This window comes from Amblyraja radiata, chromosome 32, assembly GCF_010909765.2.
Source record: "Amblyraja radiata isolate CabotCenter1 chromosome 32, sAmbRad1.1.pri, whole genome shotgun sequence".
NCBI classification, from domain to species: domain Eukaryota; kingdom Metazoa; phylum Chordata; class Chondrichthyes; order Rajiformes; family Rajidae; genus Amblyraja; species Amblyraja radiata.
Window position 1 is genome coordinate 9,600,655 of NC_045987.1, and position 18,436 is coordinate 9,619,090.

Consider the following 18,436-nt stretch of genomic DNA (forward strand, 5'->3'; position numbering starts at 1 on the left):
TCAAAACTAAAAAGACTTTATTTTCTGGCACTTCACAGTGCAAGCCCAGTTCAGCACATCCAAATGCAGAATTAGAGCCATGCCATTACTGTGACTTCAGGTAATCTGACAGGGTGAAATTATAAAATACACAGCTCTGAAACAAACAATTCAGTCCAAATGTTCTATGCTGATGTATAATATCTTCTTAACGCTTAAACTCATTATTAACATGTTCCTCTATTGCTTTTTCCCTTTCGTACTTATCTAATTAACCATTACTGCCATTTTTGCTAATCACCCCAATATTTTGTTGAGTGCTGTTCCAGCGAGTTCTGATTTCCCATTATTCTATGCATAATTAAGTAACCCTGCATTATCCTAATCTTATAGTCACCAGTTTTGATCTCCCCTTTATAACTACCATATCAAACTCATGATCAAAGGTCTCAAACCCATTATCCCACAACTCAACCACAATTTTCCAATCTTTTCAATTAGTTATATGTCCTTGATTCTGGTAACAATTGCTGCTCACATTATAAAGACAAGACATGCACATTGTCCTTAGTATGGTTTAGCCCAAGTTTGAACAATTTCAATATACATGTTACCCAAACTAATAAGACATTTCCATTGTCTCATGCGAGTGCATGTCACGTATCTCAGCAATCAGAAAACTTTACAGCAAACCCACTCTCCAATGAAACAATAGAACCAAGGCTATAATTGAGTCCAATACTTCTAATAAAAAATTTCCATAACATACTGATCTTAATCAAACCAGCTGCAGCACGCTATAACTGAAGTAAATAAAACAGCTTCAACCACAACAGGTATTAACACTTTCCACATTTACAGTAAACTTGTAGCAGTTTGCAACCATACACAGCAACGAATCTCCAGGGAGAAAATATATTAAGAATAAACAAATATTTTAAATGCTCACGCAAGGAATAGCCGAGCTGTTGGCCCCGCTGAGATGTGAATGTATCACAAAGTTCTCTGTTGATTTACTAAATGCCAGGGTTAACACCATAAGTGACATATGAATAACTACAAGGTAAATGGAAACACACTGCATAAAAACAGTTCAGAAGTGTTTAAAAACAAAGAAACCAACGTTCAATAAGCAGTCCGGCGTGTTAACTTATCGCAACAAAATTGGGGCTTGGATGACGGGATTTAATCTCGGCATTAATAAAGCTGGTGTGTTGCAGTTGCAGGGCAAAGGGTGAAAAATGCGGCTGCTAGATAAATAAACCACTACGTTCAATACAGTAAGACGGGACCTAAATGAGATGACGTACATTCTAAATGGTCAAAAACTAAAAACCATAGAGATGGGGGAAAAGTCATGGTCACAGATGGATCACTAAAATCTCATGGATGATAACAAATGTAATCAAGAAAGCTGATGGAATTTATGTAACAGGAAGAGTGAAGAGAGTGAGCCAAACTAAGAGTGGTTCAGCATATCCCACAGAGATGGGCTCATGTAAGTTCCTGTTGATCTGGACAAAGTAAGTTGTGTTGCTGAGCTTCAATGAAAACAGATTCCACAGAGAATATCTTCCATTTAAAATTCAGATGTTTCATTAAATTTTTCTAATTGATACAACATCAAAAAAACTCTAATTTTACAACAAAATGAACATCCTTGTCCTTAATTTTGAAATGATTTTATTTTTCTTCTTTAAGTGCATAAAATATTTAAAATACTGCAACTGGATATAAGGCTTCTTCAATCAGCTGTAAAAAAAGACTAAATGCAGGCAGATTTAAATTTAGTAATATGATTCCTGTATATGTTTCCATGATGTCAATTTATGATGCAAAACGTGTTTGTGATCAACAAAAAACATTTTCAGCATAACTCTCCCGCAATTCAAGTTATTTCTAAAACACTGTAAGATTAAACCAAGTTACTGGTAATACTCCCACGATTACTTTGCAAAACAATTACCACTCTGCTGTTGCAATTCCACATAATAAAGCAGTCAGGCTCTGATTTTACTTCATACACAGCATGGAGAGAAACACCATTCAGGATGAAGCAGCGTGTTTGACCAGTAGTCCATTCACTCCCGGTCCGCTCTGAAAGAGGTATGTATTGTTCTCAGGTTCCATTGTAACAAGACTTCTTCAGCAGCGCGTTGAAACCCGATGCCTCCATCTCCTAAAACTCTAAGAGCTTTGGACTACATGGGACACGATCAACAGCAGATGATACAGGTAATACACTATTGCATCTTAGATATTTTCTTCCCATCATTCGATTTCACACCACTAAGGTCCTGGAATTGTCCTACTGACTGCACCACAGTAGAATATGTGTTTATGGCAGAGGTCTATCACCTTTTCAAAGGTAACCTCGGGATTAATAATAGATGCCAACCCATATCATGAGAAATTAATGTTTGAAAAGCTCACCACTGTGCAGAGAGCACTCCAGAAAACTGAAATGCCAGGTTTAAAAATGGTCCTTGGATTTCCATAATTATTGATAAATTGGTCATTTATACAAGAAATTGATGCATCAAGCATATTTCTGATATATCCAGGAATGGGTATGTCTTTCTCTCTCTTCCCCACACTTCAAACAGAAGGCTTATGGATTATGCAATTTGTAGCTTGCTATTGGATATACATCACATCCATCCCTTTGTGATCTATTACCTGAAATATACTGTAGCTACAAGATTATTCTCAAAAGTATTTTTCTAAAGGCGTGAAAAGTTGCCCTGTTTCTTTCATTGTATATTTGTCTGTAGTAAACGTCAAAACTTCAATTTTGCAGCCATATTTAAGATTAGAAACATGGACATATGATCTTCAGAACAGATGCATGCTTAACTCATGAATTAAAGATCTTCAACCTGTAGGAACAGTCCACTTGTTATCCTCACCAATGTAAAGCATTTTTTAGTCAAATGGTATATCAAATTGTCCTTTGAATTATATATTGACAAGTCCAAACAGCACTTAAATTTTGGAAAAAACATTTTTGTTTAGTTTATATGATTTTCTCTTTGACAAAACAAAATGTTTACGTTTCACAGTGGCATTGAACAGCTAATACCAGGGAACACAATGTCCAGAACTGGCACCAGAGGAATACCATTGCAGACATGAATCAGATATTAAGATAGTAGTGCAGATGCCCAAAAAACAGCATGTGACAGTATCTCACAACCACCAATGAAGCAGGTTTATTCTGTTATTTTGCCTTCTGTATTTTAATCCTCTGTTTAATCTGTTTTCTGACCTGGACATGCTGACAATGAAGTAATCTTGCAGTTCTTATTTGAGTCCTGTTTAATCTGTTTTCTTTGTAGGCTTTCTGTTTTTCCACATAACTATGGCAATAAATGTTCCTGGAATGAGAAGATAACAGGATATTGTCAACTTGAAAATAGAAACATGCCATTCAGGCCAACAGGCTTTTAAAAACTATGAACAGAGGCCCTGAGAGTTTAAATAGAGCATGAACCTTGCAGGTAACCAACTGATGATCCCACAGTAAAGAATCATCCTGGAAAGAGTAGAACAAGGTATCCGTATGAAGAAGGGTTTCAAGCTTAAAGCGTTGCCAACACATGTTCTACAGAGATGCTGCGTGACCCGCCGAGCTATTCCGGTACTTTGTGTTCTACCCAGGAAAGAGTGGTCATTTATGGTAGAATTTAAATTTCAGTTTGAGGATGAGAAACCTGGATCTGAAATCAGTATTCAAAATTGTCATGAGGACAGTTAAACTAAAATGGACTAGGAAAATCAATTGAGGAGTATTGTTCAGCAGTGGTAGATATCTATGGGACTAGCTTAAATGGGCATCTTGGTTGGCATAGATCAGTTTGGTGGAAGGATCTGTTTCCGTGCTGTATGACTCTTATTAGATTTTTTATTAATTTAATCAAATGTAATTTCTGCAAGGACAAATGGTATCAATTTTAAAGGTTTATAATGTTGCTACTATGACAAAGGGGAAGCAAAGGAATGCTGCAAAGTACTTCAGTGAAGTACTTTGAAGTATAGTTAGCGTCAGTTAACTAAAGAAGTCAGAGCAATTAAGTGATGGGCAGAAATTATATTGAAACAAGTACTACGCCATGAGAGGGAGAAATCTGAGCACTTACCCACTAATAAAACCAGGAGCAGACCAGCAACAGCGGGCAAGATCACGGCATATTCACGTGGCAAGAAATAGCTGTGAAGAATATGTCTACCATCCACAAATGGCTGCAAACACAATAATTAATTTGATCAACAGGTTTAAAGTAAGATAAAGTGCGAAAAGTCATTTGGAGCAGATCTCTGAAAGGGGAGAAACAGGCACAACAAAATTATTATTCTTAGGTCAGAGCCTCAAATTACTAGTGTCTGATATTATTCCCTGATTATTTCTAAGGATTTTTGATTTGTGTATTCCAATAATCTATGTGCTTGATAAATAGCAGTGGAATATTTCGTGAAGTTCTGAGGATATGAAAAGTGGGCATACAATCAACGTAATTTCCTTTTGCCTTGAGTGAATAACTGCAATGCAAATAAATTAAAAAATAGGTTGTAATGTTTGAAAAATAAAAAATGGCATTGGTAAATTATACATGAACGTGTTGGATTGTTACGGAAGCACAATTGGGAAGAAGTCTACCATTTTCATCCATTCATGCTGCACAACGTACTCTTGACTGCCATGTGGACTACAGCCCTCTCCGTAATGTTTGGGACAAAGACCCATCATTTAGTTATTTGCCTCTGTACTCCACAATTTGAGATTTGTAACATAAAAAAATCACATGTGGTTAAAGTGCACATTGTCAGATTTTATTAAAGGGTATTTTTATACATTTTGATTTCACCATGTAGAAATTACAGCTGTGTTTATACATAGTCCCCCCATTTCAGGGCACCATAATGTTTGGGACACATGACTTCACAGGTCTTTGGAATTGCTCGGGTGTGTTGAATTGCCTCCTTAATGCAGATATAACAGAGCTCTCAGCACCTAGTCTTTCCATCACCTTTGGAAACTTTTATTGCTGTTTATCAACATGAGGACCAAAGTTGTGCCAATGAAAGTCAAAAAAACCATTATGAGACTGACAAACAAGAATAAAAGAGTTAGAGACATCAGCCAAACCTTAGGCTTACCAAAATCAACTGTTTGGAACATCATTAAGAAGAGAGCACTGGTGAGCTTACTAATTGCAAAGGGACTGGCAGGCCAAGAAAGATCTCCACAGCTGACGATAGAAGAATTCTCTCTATAATAAAGTAAAAATACCTGTCCGACAGATCAGAAACACTCTTCAGGAGTCAGGTGTGGATTTGTCAATGACCACTGTCCGCAGAAGACTTTATGAACAGAAATACAAAGCCTTTACTGCAAGATGCAAACCATTGGTTAGCTGCAAAAATAAGATATCCAGATTACAGTTTGCCAAGAAGTACTTAAAAGAGCAACCACAGTTCTGGAAAAAGGTCTTGCGGACAGATGAAACGAAGATTAACTTATATCAGAGTGATGGCAAGAGCAAAGTATGGAGGAGAAAAGGAACTGCCCAAGATCCAAAGCATACCACCTCATCTGTGAAACATGGTGGTGGGGGTGTTATGGCCTGGATATGTGTGGTTGCTGAAGGTACTGGCTCACTTATCGTCATTGATGATACAACTGCTGATGGAAGTAGCATAATGAATTCTGAAGACACATCCTATCTGCTCAAGTTCAAACAAATGCCTCAAAACTCATTGGCCGGCAATGACAATGATCCCAAACATACTGCTAAAGCAACAAAGGAGTTTTTCAAAACTAAAAAATGCTCAATTCTTGAATGGCCAAGTCAATCACACGATCTGAACCAAATTGAGCATGTCTTTTATACGCTGAAGAGAAAACTGAAGGGGACGAGCCCCCCAAAGCAAGCATAAGCTAATGATGGCTGCAATACAGGCCTGGCAGAGCATCACCAGAGAAGGCACCCAGCAGCTGGTGATGTCCATGAATCGCAGACTTCAAGCAGTCAATGCATGCAAAGGATATGCAACAAAATATTAAACATGATTACTTTCATTTACATGACATTGCTGTAACCCAAATATTATAGTGCCCTGAAATGGAGAGACTATGTTTCAACGCTGCTTTAATTTCTACATGGTGAAAGCAAAATGTATAAAAATGGCCTTTATTAAATTCTGACAATGTGCACTTTAACCACATATGATTTTTAAAAATGACAAATCTCAAATTGTACAAATAAATAAATGATGGGTCTTTGTCCCAAACATTATGGAGGGCACTGTAGTTTCTAAATCACGTACAGAAGGACAATAACTCGGTATGGGTAAATGTGGGTTAGCAACACCCATGGGGTGGAAGATTGCAACCTTCACGTGGTCCGCCCTGTTTCGACTAATGCAATCAACTTGATGTGTACAAACGGAAGTTCAAATAGAACAAGTTGTCCTACAACTTTAGGCTGTGCACGCCACACGAAAGAAGAAGAAGCAACACCCATATCCCGAGAGTAAATAAGGATTAATTTGTGTATTTGGATGACTAAATCAGTAACATAAGCATTATGTCAACATTACTTAAGTTAATACATCACTACATTTTAAAAATCGATACTCACCAACACAATGACCCATATAGTGTAGTACGAGAAAAGTAGCAAACTGAAGCCCACTAGTCCCATCCCGACTAGTTGGTCTACTCCTGTAGCCTGAGAGGGAGAGAAAGAGAGAAATTTGGCAAACAAGACAAACATAGTTCTGTCATCTCTGCTGCACTACATAGTTGTCAAAGTCAAGTCAATGCCTACACAAGTATCAGCTTCTTCAGAGGGACATGTAACTTTCCAGCAAACTCACTGACTGCTCCAAATGTCACAGCCTTAGCGCAATAAAATACACAGCATTTTACACGTGTGCTGGCCATGTATTCAAACAAAAAGTGCATCTAATATGCAATACCCTAACGAGGGATTACTCACAAGTTTAATACAGAATCAATTCCTTCAAATTTAGTTTAGATCTTTTTTAATGGAAGAAGAGGGGTCTTGCAAATGAACATTTGCTTGAATATGCATTGAGCATTCCTGGGTTCTAATAAAACACAGAATGGATGCACCTATAGAAACACCTCATGGTGTAGACCATTTCACTCTTTGACATTCCGATTTCCTGCAACAGCCTCCGTGGGCTCACTGATAATTGCTGCCGATGTGGCAATCTGTCCCAGTTGCACAACATTATTCACTGTCCAGTTTAAGACACAGAACTGTATAGCACAACAAGCTCTTCAGTCCACAATGTCTATGCTGGACATGATACCAAAGTAAACTAATCTCATCTCTGTCTGCATGTGATTCATAGCCCTTCATTCCCTGCATATCCATGTGCCTGTCTAAAAGCCTCTGAAATGTCACTATCGTATCTGCCTCCACCATCACCCTTCGCAGCGCATACCAAGCACCCACAAAATAAAATTTGTCTTGCACATCTCCTTTAAACTTTCCCTATGCCTTCTAATCTTTGCCATTTCCTCTCTGACTCTTTATATAACAGTTATATATATTAAAAACACTGAGTTAGATTGACTTGATAATTTTTCTGGAATTTTTTTCCCCATTTGCTAATCTTTATACCGCAAATTTATTGGCGATAAAATATTCCGAGGCACTTCATAGAAATATCAAGCAAGCTCTGTCACAGTGTTAAGTATGGATATCGTAATTGAATAGTCACATTTTAAAATAATGGTGCAGCAAGTAGAATTGCTGCCTCACAGCACGAGTAACACAAACTCAATCCTGACCTCTGGAGCTCTGTGTGTGGAATTTGCACATTTTCCCCGCACTGCATGGGTTTCTTTTGAGTGCCTCAATTTTTCCTACATCCCAAATGTGTTGCTAAATTAATTGGCCATCAAATTGCCCCTAGCTTGTGGTAGAATCTGTGGAGAGTTAATGGGAACGTGGGGAAAGTAAGATGGGATTAGTGTAACAATGGGTGCTTGATGATTGGCAAGGACAAGCGGGGGGAGGGCAGCTTCTTTGCTGTATCCATGATCCATTTATCTACGGACCAAGCAGATTCACACTGCTACACCTTTGATACACAGAAAACGAATGAATTGAAGAAGCTGTTGAATGTAAAAATTAGCTCAGTTACACAAATGAGGATAATCTTGGAGAGAAGCTGGATTAACCGTTAAAGGAGAAAGTGAAAGCTCCTCAGACCATTCTAGTGTGGACGGAAGTATAGATGGAAATGAAGTCCATAGTAAAGATGAGACAGTTGGCAAAAAGGCACTAACTGTCAAAGTGACAGAGGGCATCACAGACATTATGGATAAGGGGGGGGCAGGGAATTGTATCAGGAAGGCTGGAAATATCATCAAGAATCACTCTCCCCCCAATCCAAAGGGTCCACTTCCTCTGCCCTTCCTTTGTTGCACCTGACCATCAAGGCTGAGCAGACGAGGAAAGAGCTGAGCAGACACCGCCCAGGCAAAGCCACGGGTCCGGATGGTGTCAGCCCTAGGATAATCAAGGCGTGTGCCAGCCAGTTGTGCGGAGTACGCCAGCATATCTTCATCCTGAGCCTGGAGAGGGTTCCTGTGATGTGGAAGACATCCTGCCTGGTTCCTGTACCAAAGAGGACACGTCCCAGCTCTTCCAATGACTATAGACTGGTGGTGCTGACTTCACACATCATGAAGTCACTGGAGAGGCTGGTGCTCACTCACCTACAACCCTTGGTTAAACCAGACCTGGACCCCCTGCAGTTCGCGTATCAAACAAAGATGGGGGTTGAGGGCGCCATCATCGACCTGCTCCACCGTTCTTATGCTCACCTGGATAAGCTGGGAAGCACTGTGAGAGCAATGTTTTTTTTTACTTCTCTAGTGCTTTTAACACCATCTGCTAGGGAGCAAACCGACAAAGATGTGGGTGGATGTTCCATTGGTGTCCTGGATCAGTAACTATTTGATTGGACGACCACAATTTGTCAGGCTACAGAATTGTATCTCGGACATGGTAGTGAGCACCTTACCCTTCCATATCTCAAGTCTCCCTTTCCCCTGACTCTCAGTCTGAAGAAGGGTCTCGACCTGAAACATCACCCATTCCTTCTCCCCAGAGATGCTGCCTGTCCCGCTGAGTTACTCCAGCATTTTGTGTTTATCTTCGGTGTGGGGTAGGGGGTAGGGTGTTGACCAGGGGGTGAGGGGGATGTAGACCGGGGGGGGGGGAGGGGGCGGACTGTGGGGGAAGGAATTGCAGAGACTGGTTTAACTGATCTACATCCCCCTCACCCCCTGGTCAACACCCTACCCCCTACCCCACACCGAAGATAAACACAAAATGCTGGAGTAACTCAGCGGGACAGGCAGCATCTCTGGAGAGAAGGAATGGGGCACATTTCGGGTCGAGACCCTTCTTCAGATCTGGATGAATTAATCCCATGTCTTAGTGTGACACTGTTTCTTCCTGCTGAGACCCTTCTTCAGACCGAGGGTCAGGAGAAAAGAGAGAGACTAGAGATACGGATGGGTACAGAGCATGTCATGTGTGAAAAGGGCGGGGACTGCCCGCCTGGCGTACTGAACGACGGACGGACTCATCTTCCACGGCGTCGCTTGCTCAGGTCGGAATCAGACTGAGCAAATCACTGTGGGGGGCGGGCGGTCCGGGGGAGGAGAGGGTGTGGGTTAGGGCCGGGTGTGGACCGTGGGCTGGGGGCTGGGTGTGGGCTGGAGTGGGAGCTGGGGGCTGGGACTGGGAGTTGGGGGCTGGGACTGGAGCTGGGAGCTGGGGGCTGGAGCTGGGAGCTGGGACTGGAGCTGGGGGCTAGGGGCTGGGACTGGAGCTGGGGGCTGGGGGCTGGGGGCTGGGAGCTGGGGGCTGGGGGCTGGGGGCTGGGAGCTGGGAGCTGGGACTTTAGCTGGGAGCTGGGAGTTGGGGGCTGGGACTGGAGCTGGGAGCTGGGGGCTGGAGCTGGGGGCTGGGAGCTGGGGACTGGGAGCTGGGGACTGGGACTTTAGCTGGGGGCTGGAGCTGGGGGCTGGGAGCTGGGGACTGGGACTTTAGCTGGGGGCTGGAGCTGGGGGCTGGGAGCTGGGGGCTGGGAGCTGGGGGCTGGGACTGGAGCTGGGGGTTGGGACTGGAGCTGGAGCAGGGGGCTGGGACTGGAGCTGGAGCAGGGGGCTGGGGCCTGGAGCTGGGGCTGGACTGGGAGGCTGTGGGCTGGAGCTGGGGGGACTGGAGCTGGGGGCTGGAGCTGGGAGCTGGGGGCTGGAGCTGGGGGCTGGGACTGGAGCTGGGACCTGGAGCTGGAGGCCGGGTGTGGGCTGGGAGCTGGGGGCTGGAGCTGGGGGCTGGGAGCTGGAGGCTGGGAGCTGGGAGCTGGAGGCCGGGTGTGGGCTGGGAGCTGGGGACTGGAGCTGGGGGCTGGGACTGGAGCTGGGAGCTGGGGGCTGGAGCTGGGGGCTGGGGCTGGAGCTGGGACCTGGAGCTGGAGGCCGGGTGTGGGCTGGGACTGGAGCTGGGGGCCGGGTGTGGGCTGGGGGCTGGGACTGGAGCTGGGGGCCGGGTGTGGGCTGGGGGCTGGGACTGGAGCTGGGAGCTGGGGGCTGGGAGCTGGGGGCTGGGGGCCGGGTGTGAGCTGGGGGCTGCGGCCTGGGTGCCGAGTGTGGGCTGGAGCCTGGGAGCTGTCGCCGCCGCCGGTCTGAGCGCCTCTCACTCACCATGGTCTTTGGTCACCACCTTGCGGAGCGAGCCGTCAACTTCCGGGTCACGTGGGCCGCGCCTCCCGCTCCCGCCCGGCAGCTTCCGGGAGAAGCTTAGCCCCGCATCACGACGTACAGGCAGCGGCGGGCCGGTGTATAAACACCCAGAATGCCCGGGCCCGCCCGCTCATCCAATCCTTCACCCGCCGGAGACGGTGAAGAGGCAGCGCAGCCGGACAGAGCGCATGCGCGCACCACAGCGCCCGCTGCTGGCGGACTGTGGTAATGACAGCGAGCAGCTGGTGACGTGGCTCAGCTCCTGGAATGCAGCTGATGTCATGGCCCAGCCTCCCTCCCCCCACCCTCTGCTCCACATTACTGTGTGTTGTTAGCAGGGATTGAAATCAAAGTTCCAAAACCTGTTGGCATAAGGATCTGCATATGCTAGAATTTTGTTTCACGCTCCTCCCACGCTTTGCAGATAAGAAGGAGTCTATTCCTTGGAGCGCAGGAGGATAAGGGGTGGTCTTATTGAGGTGTATAACATCATGAGAGGAATAGATTGGGTCGATGCACAGAGCCTCTTGCCCAGAGTAGGGGAATCGAAAACCATAGGTTTAAGGTGAGGGAGGAGGGTTAGATCTAATAGAAACCTGATGGGTAACTTTTTCACACAAAAGGTGGTAGGTAGAAACATGGAAAAATAGGTGCAGGAGTAGGCCATTCGGCCCTTCGAACCAGCACCACCATTCAATATGATCATCCAAAATCAGTACCCTATTCCTGCTTTCCCCCCCATATCCCTTGATTCCTTTAGTCCGAAGAGCTAAACCTAACTCTCTTGAAAGCATTGGCCTTCACTGTGTTCTGTGGCAGAGAATTCCACAGATTCACAACTCAGGGTGATTTTTTTTTCCTCATCTCATTCCTAAATATCCTACCCATTGTTAAACTGTGACTCCTGGTTCTGGACTTCCCCAATAACAGGAAAATGTTTACTGCATCTAGCCTGTCCACTCCTTTAAGAATTTTATATGGAGTATAATAATAATAATAATAAATTTTATTTTCGGGCGCCTTTCAAATCTCAAAGACACCTTACAAAGATTAACAGAAGAGAAAAAAACATATAGTCGGAGAAAAATAAATAATAAGGACATCATCAATATACAAATTAAAGATAGAAATCGCTCCAAAGACACAAAATCAAAAAACACAATGTGAGTATGTAACGAGCTGCGGGAGGAGGTAGTTGAGGCAGGGACTATCACGACGTTTAAGAAACATTTAGACAGGTACATGTTTAGAGGGATATGGGCCAACTGCAGGCAGGTGGGACTAGCGTAGATGGGACATGTGGCGTGGGCACGTTCAGCTGAAGGGCCTGTTTCCACACTGACACACAATGACACTCAGGGTCTCGACCCAAAACGTCACCTATCCATGTTCCCCAGAGATGCTGCTTAATCTGCTGAGTTATTCTATCTTTTATTGTCCTTTTGCTTCTCTATCCAGTTTTATCAGAATATTATTCATCATGCCTACCAGATTTCTCTTTAAATGATCCATGCTCCTAAATCACTCTTATCCCTCTTCACAACTAACTTCTTTCTATCATCAGCATATTTAGTAATCACTCCACGCCTTCGCCAAGTCATTCGTATAAATAGCAAACAACATCTGAAGCTCCAGCATCAATCTCGGCAGCATGCCAGAAGATGATCCATTTGTGCCTAGATTCCTATTAACTATTCATGATAACATTACTTCCTATTCTATAAACTTTTATTTTCTGTGATAATCTTTAACTTGGCACATTATCTAATGTCTTTTGGAAATTCAAGTGCATTTAAATTGGTTCCTCTTTGCTAACAAAGAAGTCAAACAATTTGGTCAAACATAATTTCTCTTCAACAAAATTGTGTTGACAAAATTGAGTCGCTTTTCTCAGTATCTTGATGCCGTGGTCATTTTGCTAATCCTTGTTCACGCAAACTGCTACAACCTTATATCTATTGGATAAGTATAAATATTCTCTGGGGAATAACAATCATAACATGATAGAATTTCACAGTAAGTTTGAGTGACAAACAACTCTGCGCTCACAAGAGACTGCAGATGCTGTAATCTGGAGCAACAAAACAATCTGCCGGAGGAACTCAGCAGGTCGAGCAACATCTGTGGATGGAAAGGAAATGGTCAAAGTTCCCGGTGCAGGGTTTTAAACCGAAACATTTCACCATTTCCTTTCGATCCGCAGATGGTACTTGAGCTGCTGATTTCCTCCAGCAGATTGTTTGTAACTGCTCTGGGGAGACATGGTTCTACTGTTGCCATCTGGTTCCTCGTAATTTTTTCACCCATAGTCAAAGGTTCTGTTCCTGTTCATTGACCAAATCTACAATAGATAATCAGAATCTACAATACATGACCTGCAATGAAAGAGTTGCTCAATGAATTTTCTTCCCCTCTGATACATTGCAGTACCCAAAGTTCAGATTCCAGTTCACCAGTTCCGAATCTAATTTCCTCGAACTGCAGCTACTTATTTCAAATGAGACTTGCTCTTGACATGACTATCACCTATCATTATCATTGAACTCTTTCCTGTGGCTATTTATATTTAAGATTAACTCAGTTTATTCACTTTCAACTTTACATTTTGCTATGCTCTGCACTTTAGTGAACTTCAGAGATAAAGAAAAGTGTCCAACCTATTAGCTTCCCAATATGTTGTACATTGCTCACTTTCCATCCACAGATGCTGCCTGGCCTGCTGAGTCATTCCAGCACTGTTTTGCACCAGTCTCAGTCACAGTGTAGTCATTATTAATTCTTGCTGACCACTTCAAATGGTGCACTATGGACATCTGTTTTGCACTGTTATGGTTACCTACTACTGTTATTAATTTATTGATTATTATATATTTATTTGTGTGTTGTGCTAATGGGCTTTTTAAGCTGCAGGTAAGAAATTAATTTGTCAGTTGCCAGTACATATGACAATCACTCGACTCTCAAGGTAGTTTTAAAGAATTTCTTCATGGAGAGGGAAGGAACTCCAGTTTGGAAACTACGCAGCTAAATGCAGGGTCATTAATGGGTTAATTGATTAAATTTGAAGATGTACCTAAAATCAGAGTGCAGACATCTCAGATGTTTATAGGGCTGCAAGGAGGTAGAGAAAATGAACAAAGTAGGAACTTGAAAATAACAATTTTAAATCTGTGGAATTTTACCTTGATCAATAAAAGAGACAGCGTTATACCAATCAGCTGTGGAGGGTTGCACTAACCTGATGATTTCACTTAACAACTACAATTTCTGTACCAATGAACGACTGCAAAGAGTGTCCTTTTAGTTGCCGACTTCAAATAAATACACTCCTCACTGTTGCATCATTTTAAACATAGATGCATCGTGACAAATTCCTCTCCAAGATGCAGAGTACAGGGGTTGGGACTTTCAGCTGGCTATACTTGCTGCTGATATTACAGTCTTCTCCCTCTTTCTCCCAGAGATCAGAATGCATTAAGCTGAATTCCTGCAAATGTATAATGAAGGATGGATCAGGAGTAATTAACCTAGCAGCAGTGGGTGACGATAATGGATTTCTGGCAAGGGATAAATCTCTTACAACTAGTTCGTCTGGGGATTCTGATCTTAATATTCTTTACTCATTTAGCCCTTGTCGTCCATTTAGTGAACCTTTCATGTTTGCTTCTGACTGTTCGGATGTGGCTGTTTGCCTGATCTTCAGATACCAAGCCCAAGGGAGAGAGAATGTGAATTTTCACAACTATGGGAGGCACAAGCTGAATGAGTTCAATTATGATAACAAGTCAAAAATTCTCACTGTCACCTATTCAGGTAAGATTTCTCAATTTTTAAACATTTTATGTGAAGGATCCATGAATAAGTTTTGAAAACTAAACTTGTAAAGCTGGATGGATGGAGCTTGTGGGTCTGTTCTTGTTCCTAATGTTCTAACATCAACAGGTATTAGTCAAATGGGGACACAAGGAACTGCAAATGTTGGAATTGTGAGTGAAACACAAAGTGATGGGGGAACTCAGTGAGTCGGGCAGCATCTGTGGAGGGAACGGACAGGCGATATTTCAGGTCAGGGCTCCTCACCAATCTGAAGGGGCATCCGGACCTGCAACGTTGTCTGTCATTCCCTCCACAGATGATGCCTGACCCATCAAGTTCCCACAACACTTTGTATTTGGGTCAAGTATTAGTCAAGTTTAAGAGATCATATAAAAAACTGAAGAGGTTTGCACAAACAAGGAAATATAGATGCTGATTTACAAAAAAAAGTCAAAGTGCTGGAGTAACTCAGCAGGCCAGGCAACATCAGAACATAGATGGGTGATGTCTCAGGTCAGGACCCTTCTTCAGACTTAAGGGAATTTGTGCTCTTGTAAAAATTTATTATGCATTGAAGAAATATGAAAGGAGGGCAAGTGCAGCCTGGGAGGAACTAAGAGAAATATGCCAAGATTATAGCATCTCTTGTAGCAGCAACAACACAAAGCTAACCCCCAAGTAGAAAATTCCCTCAAATTTCTGACTCTCGAGTTTAAAACCTACCACATCAAATAAGCTACGACAAACTGTTTCTAGTGTAACTTGTTGTCAAATTGTGTTTGATAACTCTACTGTGTGCCTTTGCGTGTTAAATATACAGTGCCCTCCATAATGTTTGGGACAAAGACCCATCATTTATTTATTTGCCTCTGTACTCCACAATTTGAGATTTGTAATAGAAAAAAAAAAATCACATGTGGTAGAAGTGTACATTGTCAGATGTACATTTTTATACATTTTGGTTTCACCATGTAGAAATTACAGCTGTGTTTATACATAGTCCCCCCATTTCAGGGCACCATAATGTTTGGGACACATGGCTTCACAGCTGTTTGTAATTGCTCAGGTGTGTTTAATTGCCTCCTAAATGCAGGTATAAGAGAGCTTTAATGTTTGAAGTGTTTTGGCTTATTTCACCGATCAAAAGGTACCAACAACTGTAAATTATTTTGTTCAAGAAGGAACTGTAGATGCTGGAAGATCGAAGGTACACAAAAATGCTGGAGAAACTCAGCGGGTGTAGCAGCATCTATGGAGCGAAGGAAATAGGTCTGAAGAAGGGTTTCGGCCCGAAACATCACCTATTTCCTTTGTTCCATAGATGCTGCTGCACCCGCTGAGTTTCTACAGCATTTTTGTGTACCTTGTAAATTATTTTTGTTGCTTTGCTTACTTGCAGTGCATAATTTTAATTCTCTTTATACCTTACAGCATCACCCAGCAGTTCACGGCAGACAGTGGTTCGATACATTTGCAGCTCCAGTCGCTCAGTGACTCCCTCTCAAGAACCAGAGAATCCCGATGTGTTATGGATTTCTATCGATAGCCCTTGTGCCTGCCCCAACAGCTGCAAGCCTACCGATGTGGGTCCAGGAACCATCATCTTAGTGGTGTTCAGCATAACTATTACAGCCTACTTCTTGTTTGGTGGGTTAATGGTGGCTTTCATTCAAGCAGCATTTTTAACATAGAGGTCCTAATGCGATTCATAGAAATCATCAAAACTACAGGAGAAAAATTAAGGAAAAACAGAGGGGGTGACCAAAAGTTAAATCAAAACTTTTAGTGATGTTCAAGGAAGGGCTAAAGGAGTAGAGGTGCAAAATCGTTAGAAAGGAACTGCAAAGCATGGGATCTCGATTATTAATAAGATTTGAGATGTTGACAGCTGGCTAGAGACCTGGGTTAGATCCTGACCTCAGATGCAGTCTGTGTGGAGTATGCACATTCTCCCTGTGACAGCTTGTTTCCTCTGGGTGATCCGGTTTCCTCCCAAAGACACGCTGAACTGTAGTTTAATCGGCCTCTGTAAATTGCCCTCAGTGTGAAGTGAGTGGATGAGAAAGTGGGATAACATAGAACTAGTGTGAATGGGTGATTGATGGTCAGCGTGGACTCAATGGGCCAAAGGGCTTGTTTCTACAAGCCCTGTAAACTTGCTTTACATTAAAGGGAACAGTGGACGATAGAAGGGACAGCATCAGTTGTGGGTCAAGGATGGGACAGTGGTGGGGCGGGGTTAATTTACAAGCAGCCAAACATAACTTTATAGTGGAGTTTCACGTGTTGAGAGAGATATGCGGTGGAAGGGGAAGATCGGCAAATGATTTAAACCCAAGAACTTAAAGTAAGGTATTTTGGTACCACAAAACATTATAGATCAATAAGCATAAGGTGAAGCATGATTACAATTATCAATTAATATACTGCCTTGGTAAAGTGAAGACACTCATTCGGTGGTGGGGAGTGGGGTGGGTGACAGCTCAGTGTACTGAAATAGTGTTGAATGGTCCGTGCCGTTTAACCAATTCAAATAAGTACAGGAACATGTTTGTTGTCCAGACTGATATTTATCCCTCCACTAAAACAGATAATTTGGCAATTTATCATGTTTCAAACCAATTAAGTTATCTCTATTTTGGCTTAAGGAACATAACATACCTTAAGCCATTCCGATTCATTTTAAATGCTGTTGGACCTTGTTGCTAACAAGATACTACAAACAATATAGTTTTTTGGTGCACATGAACCCTTAAGCTGCTAAATCCCTTGAACCATCAAATAACTATTTGTTTATGGCAACATGGAAGTGAGGAATCTGAAGTCTCTCTGGTTATTTTCTCAGGCTTGTGTGCATTCGATCCAGTCAGAACTCCGAATGGCATCGAAATTATTCCCAAGGAAAACATCTGGTTAAGCTTGTGCTTTGCGTGTGTGAAAAGAAGAAAGAGCACAAGACAGAGACATAACCGATTAAGCAATATACCAGATTAGCTTCTTTTGATCTGCAATACACACACACACACACACACACAGTATTTGCTGCAAAACATTCAGATTTCATTTTCCTTCCCTATTCAGATCGAATGTATTTAAAATGTGGTGTTATTTTATAGAAGTTAGCTCAACAGCTTTGAAAGACAAACTAAAGCATATTTCCCCATAGATTTAAAGCAAAATAACTCATGATGGTGCATCAATTATTTCCAAAATCTTTGTGCTGAGGTTCTGGCAAATGTTTTCTGGGGACTTCTTGTTAAAACCAACACTTTGGGAGTTAAACATTTTAACACGAGGTTGGGAGTAGAATATTTATTGCTTATGAATTCACAAATCAATGATAGAAATTCATCCAATGTGTTGTAAGAATTTGAGAGTACAATTACTATTTTAATCAATTGGTGATCCAGAACCCTGAATGAATGACCCAGTGAATAAATTCAAAAAATGGCTGTTCAGGAATTTTTATTTTCAAATTTATATTTTATTTCTACAATCCTTTGAAATGTTACTGGATGGGCAAGATCTTGGAAGGATTACAAATTGGCTAGCTTTACTGTAGCTTTATAGTGTGGTCATGGCACATTGAATGTGCTCTAAAGCTGTAATATTCTATGAGATGTTTGAAGCTTCTTAAAAACTTTTGAAAGTATTCACTGTCTAGTTATTTGTTGAACACTATCAGTGCCTCAAAGGGTTGAATGTACAACCTGATATGTTCGAAGCTATACTTTAAGGAATCAACTCCCTTGTGTATGCTGAATTTGCCATTTGCGGACAATGTTATGAGCTAACAACTGTCATTAAGTTTCAAAAATACGGAAATAGTTGGAGTTAGTGTAG

General features: G+C 42.2%; 2 protein-coding genes across 3 annotated transcripts; one reads left to right on the top strand and one right to left on the bottom strand.

The window, feature by feature from the left end:
* On the bottom strand, window positions 1-10,919 carry dpm2 (dolichyl-phosphate mannosyltransferase subunit 2, regulatory). The gene is made up of 4 exons (XM_033049372.1): window positions 10,739-10,919; window positions 6,621-6,710; window positions 4,119-4,221; window positions 1-3,356 (listed from the first exon to the last, which is right to left on the bottom strand). The coding sequence occupies exons 1-4, from the start codon at window positions 10,739-10,741 to the stop codon at window positions 3,298-3,300; spliced, it is 255 nt and encodes an 84-aa protein (XP_032905263.1). The 5' UTR covers window positions 10,742-10,919; the 3' UTR covers window positions 1-3,297.
* Window positions 10,920-14,146: 3,227 nt separating this feature from the next.
* LOC116990771 lies at window positions 14,147-18,055 on the top strand. Of its 2 annotated transcripts, XM_033048718.1 has the most exons (4): window positions 14,147-14,590; window positions 15,609-15,659; window positions 16,025-16,240; window positions 17,439-18,055. In XM_033048718.1, the coding sequence occupies exons 1-4, from the start codon at window positions 14,161-14,163 to the stop codon at window positions 17,585-17,587; spliced, it is 846 nt and encodes a 281-aa protein (XP_032904609.1). In that variant the 5' UTR covers window positions 14,147-14,160; the 3' UTR covers window positions 17,588-18,055. The 2 variants fall into 2 exon arrangements, with proteins under 2 accessions (XP_032904609.1, XP_032904610.1); XM_033048719.1 differs by lacking the exon at window positions 15,609-15,659.
* Window positions 18,056-18,436: the final 381 nt, after the last annotated feature.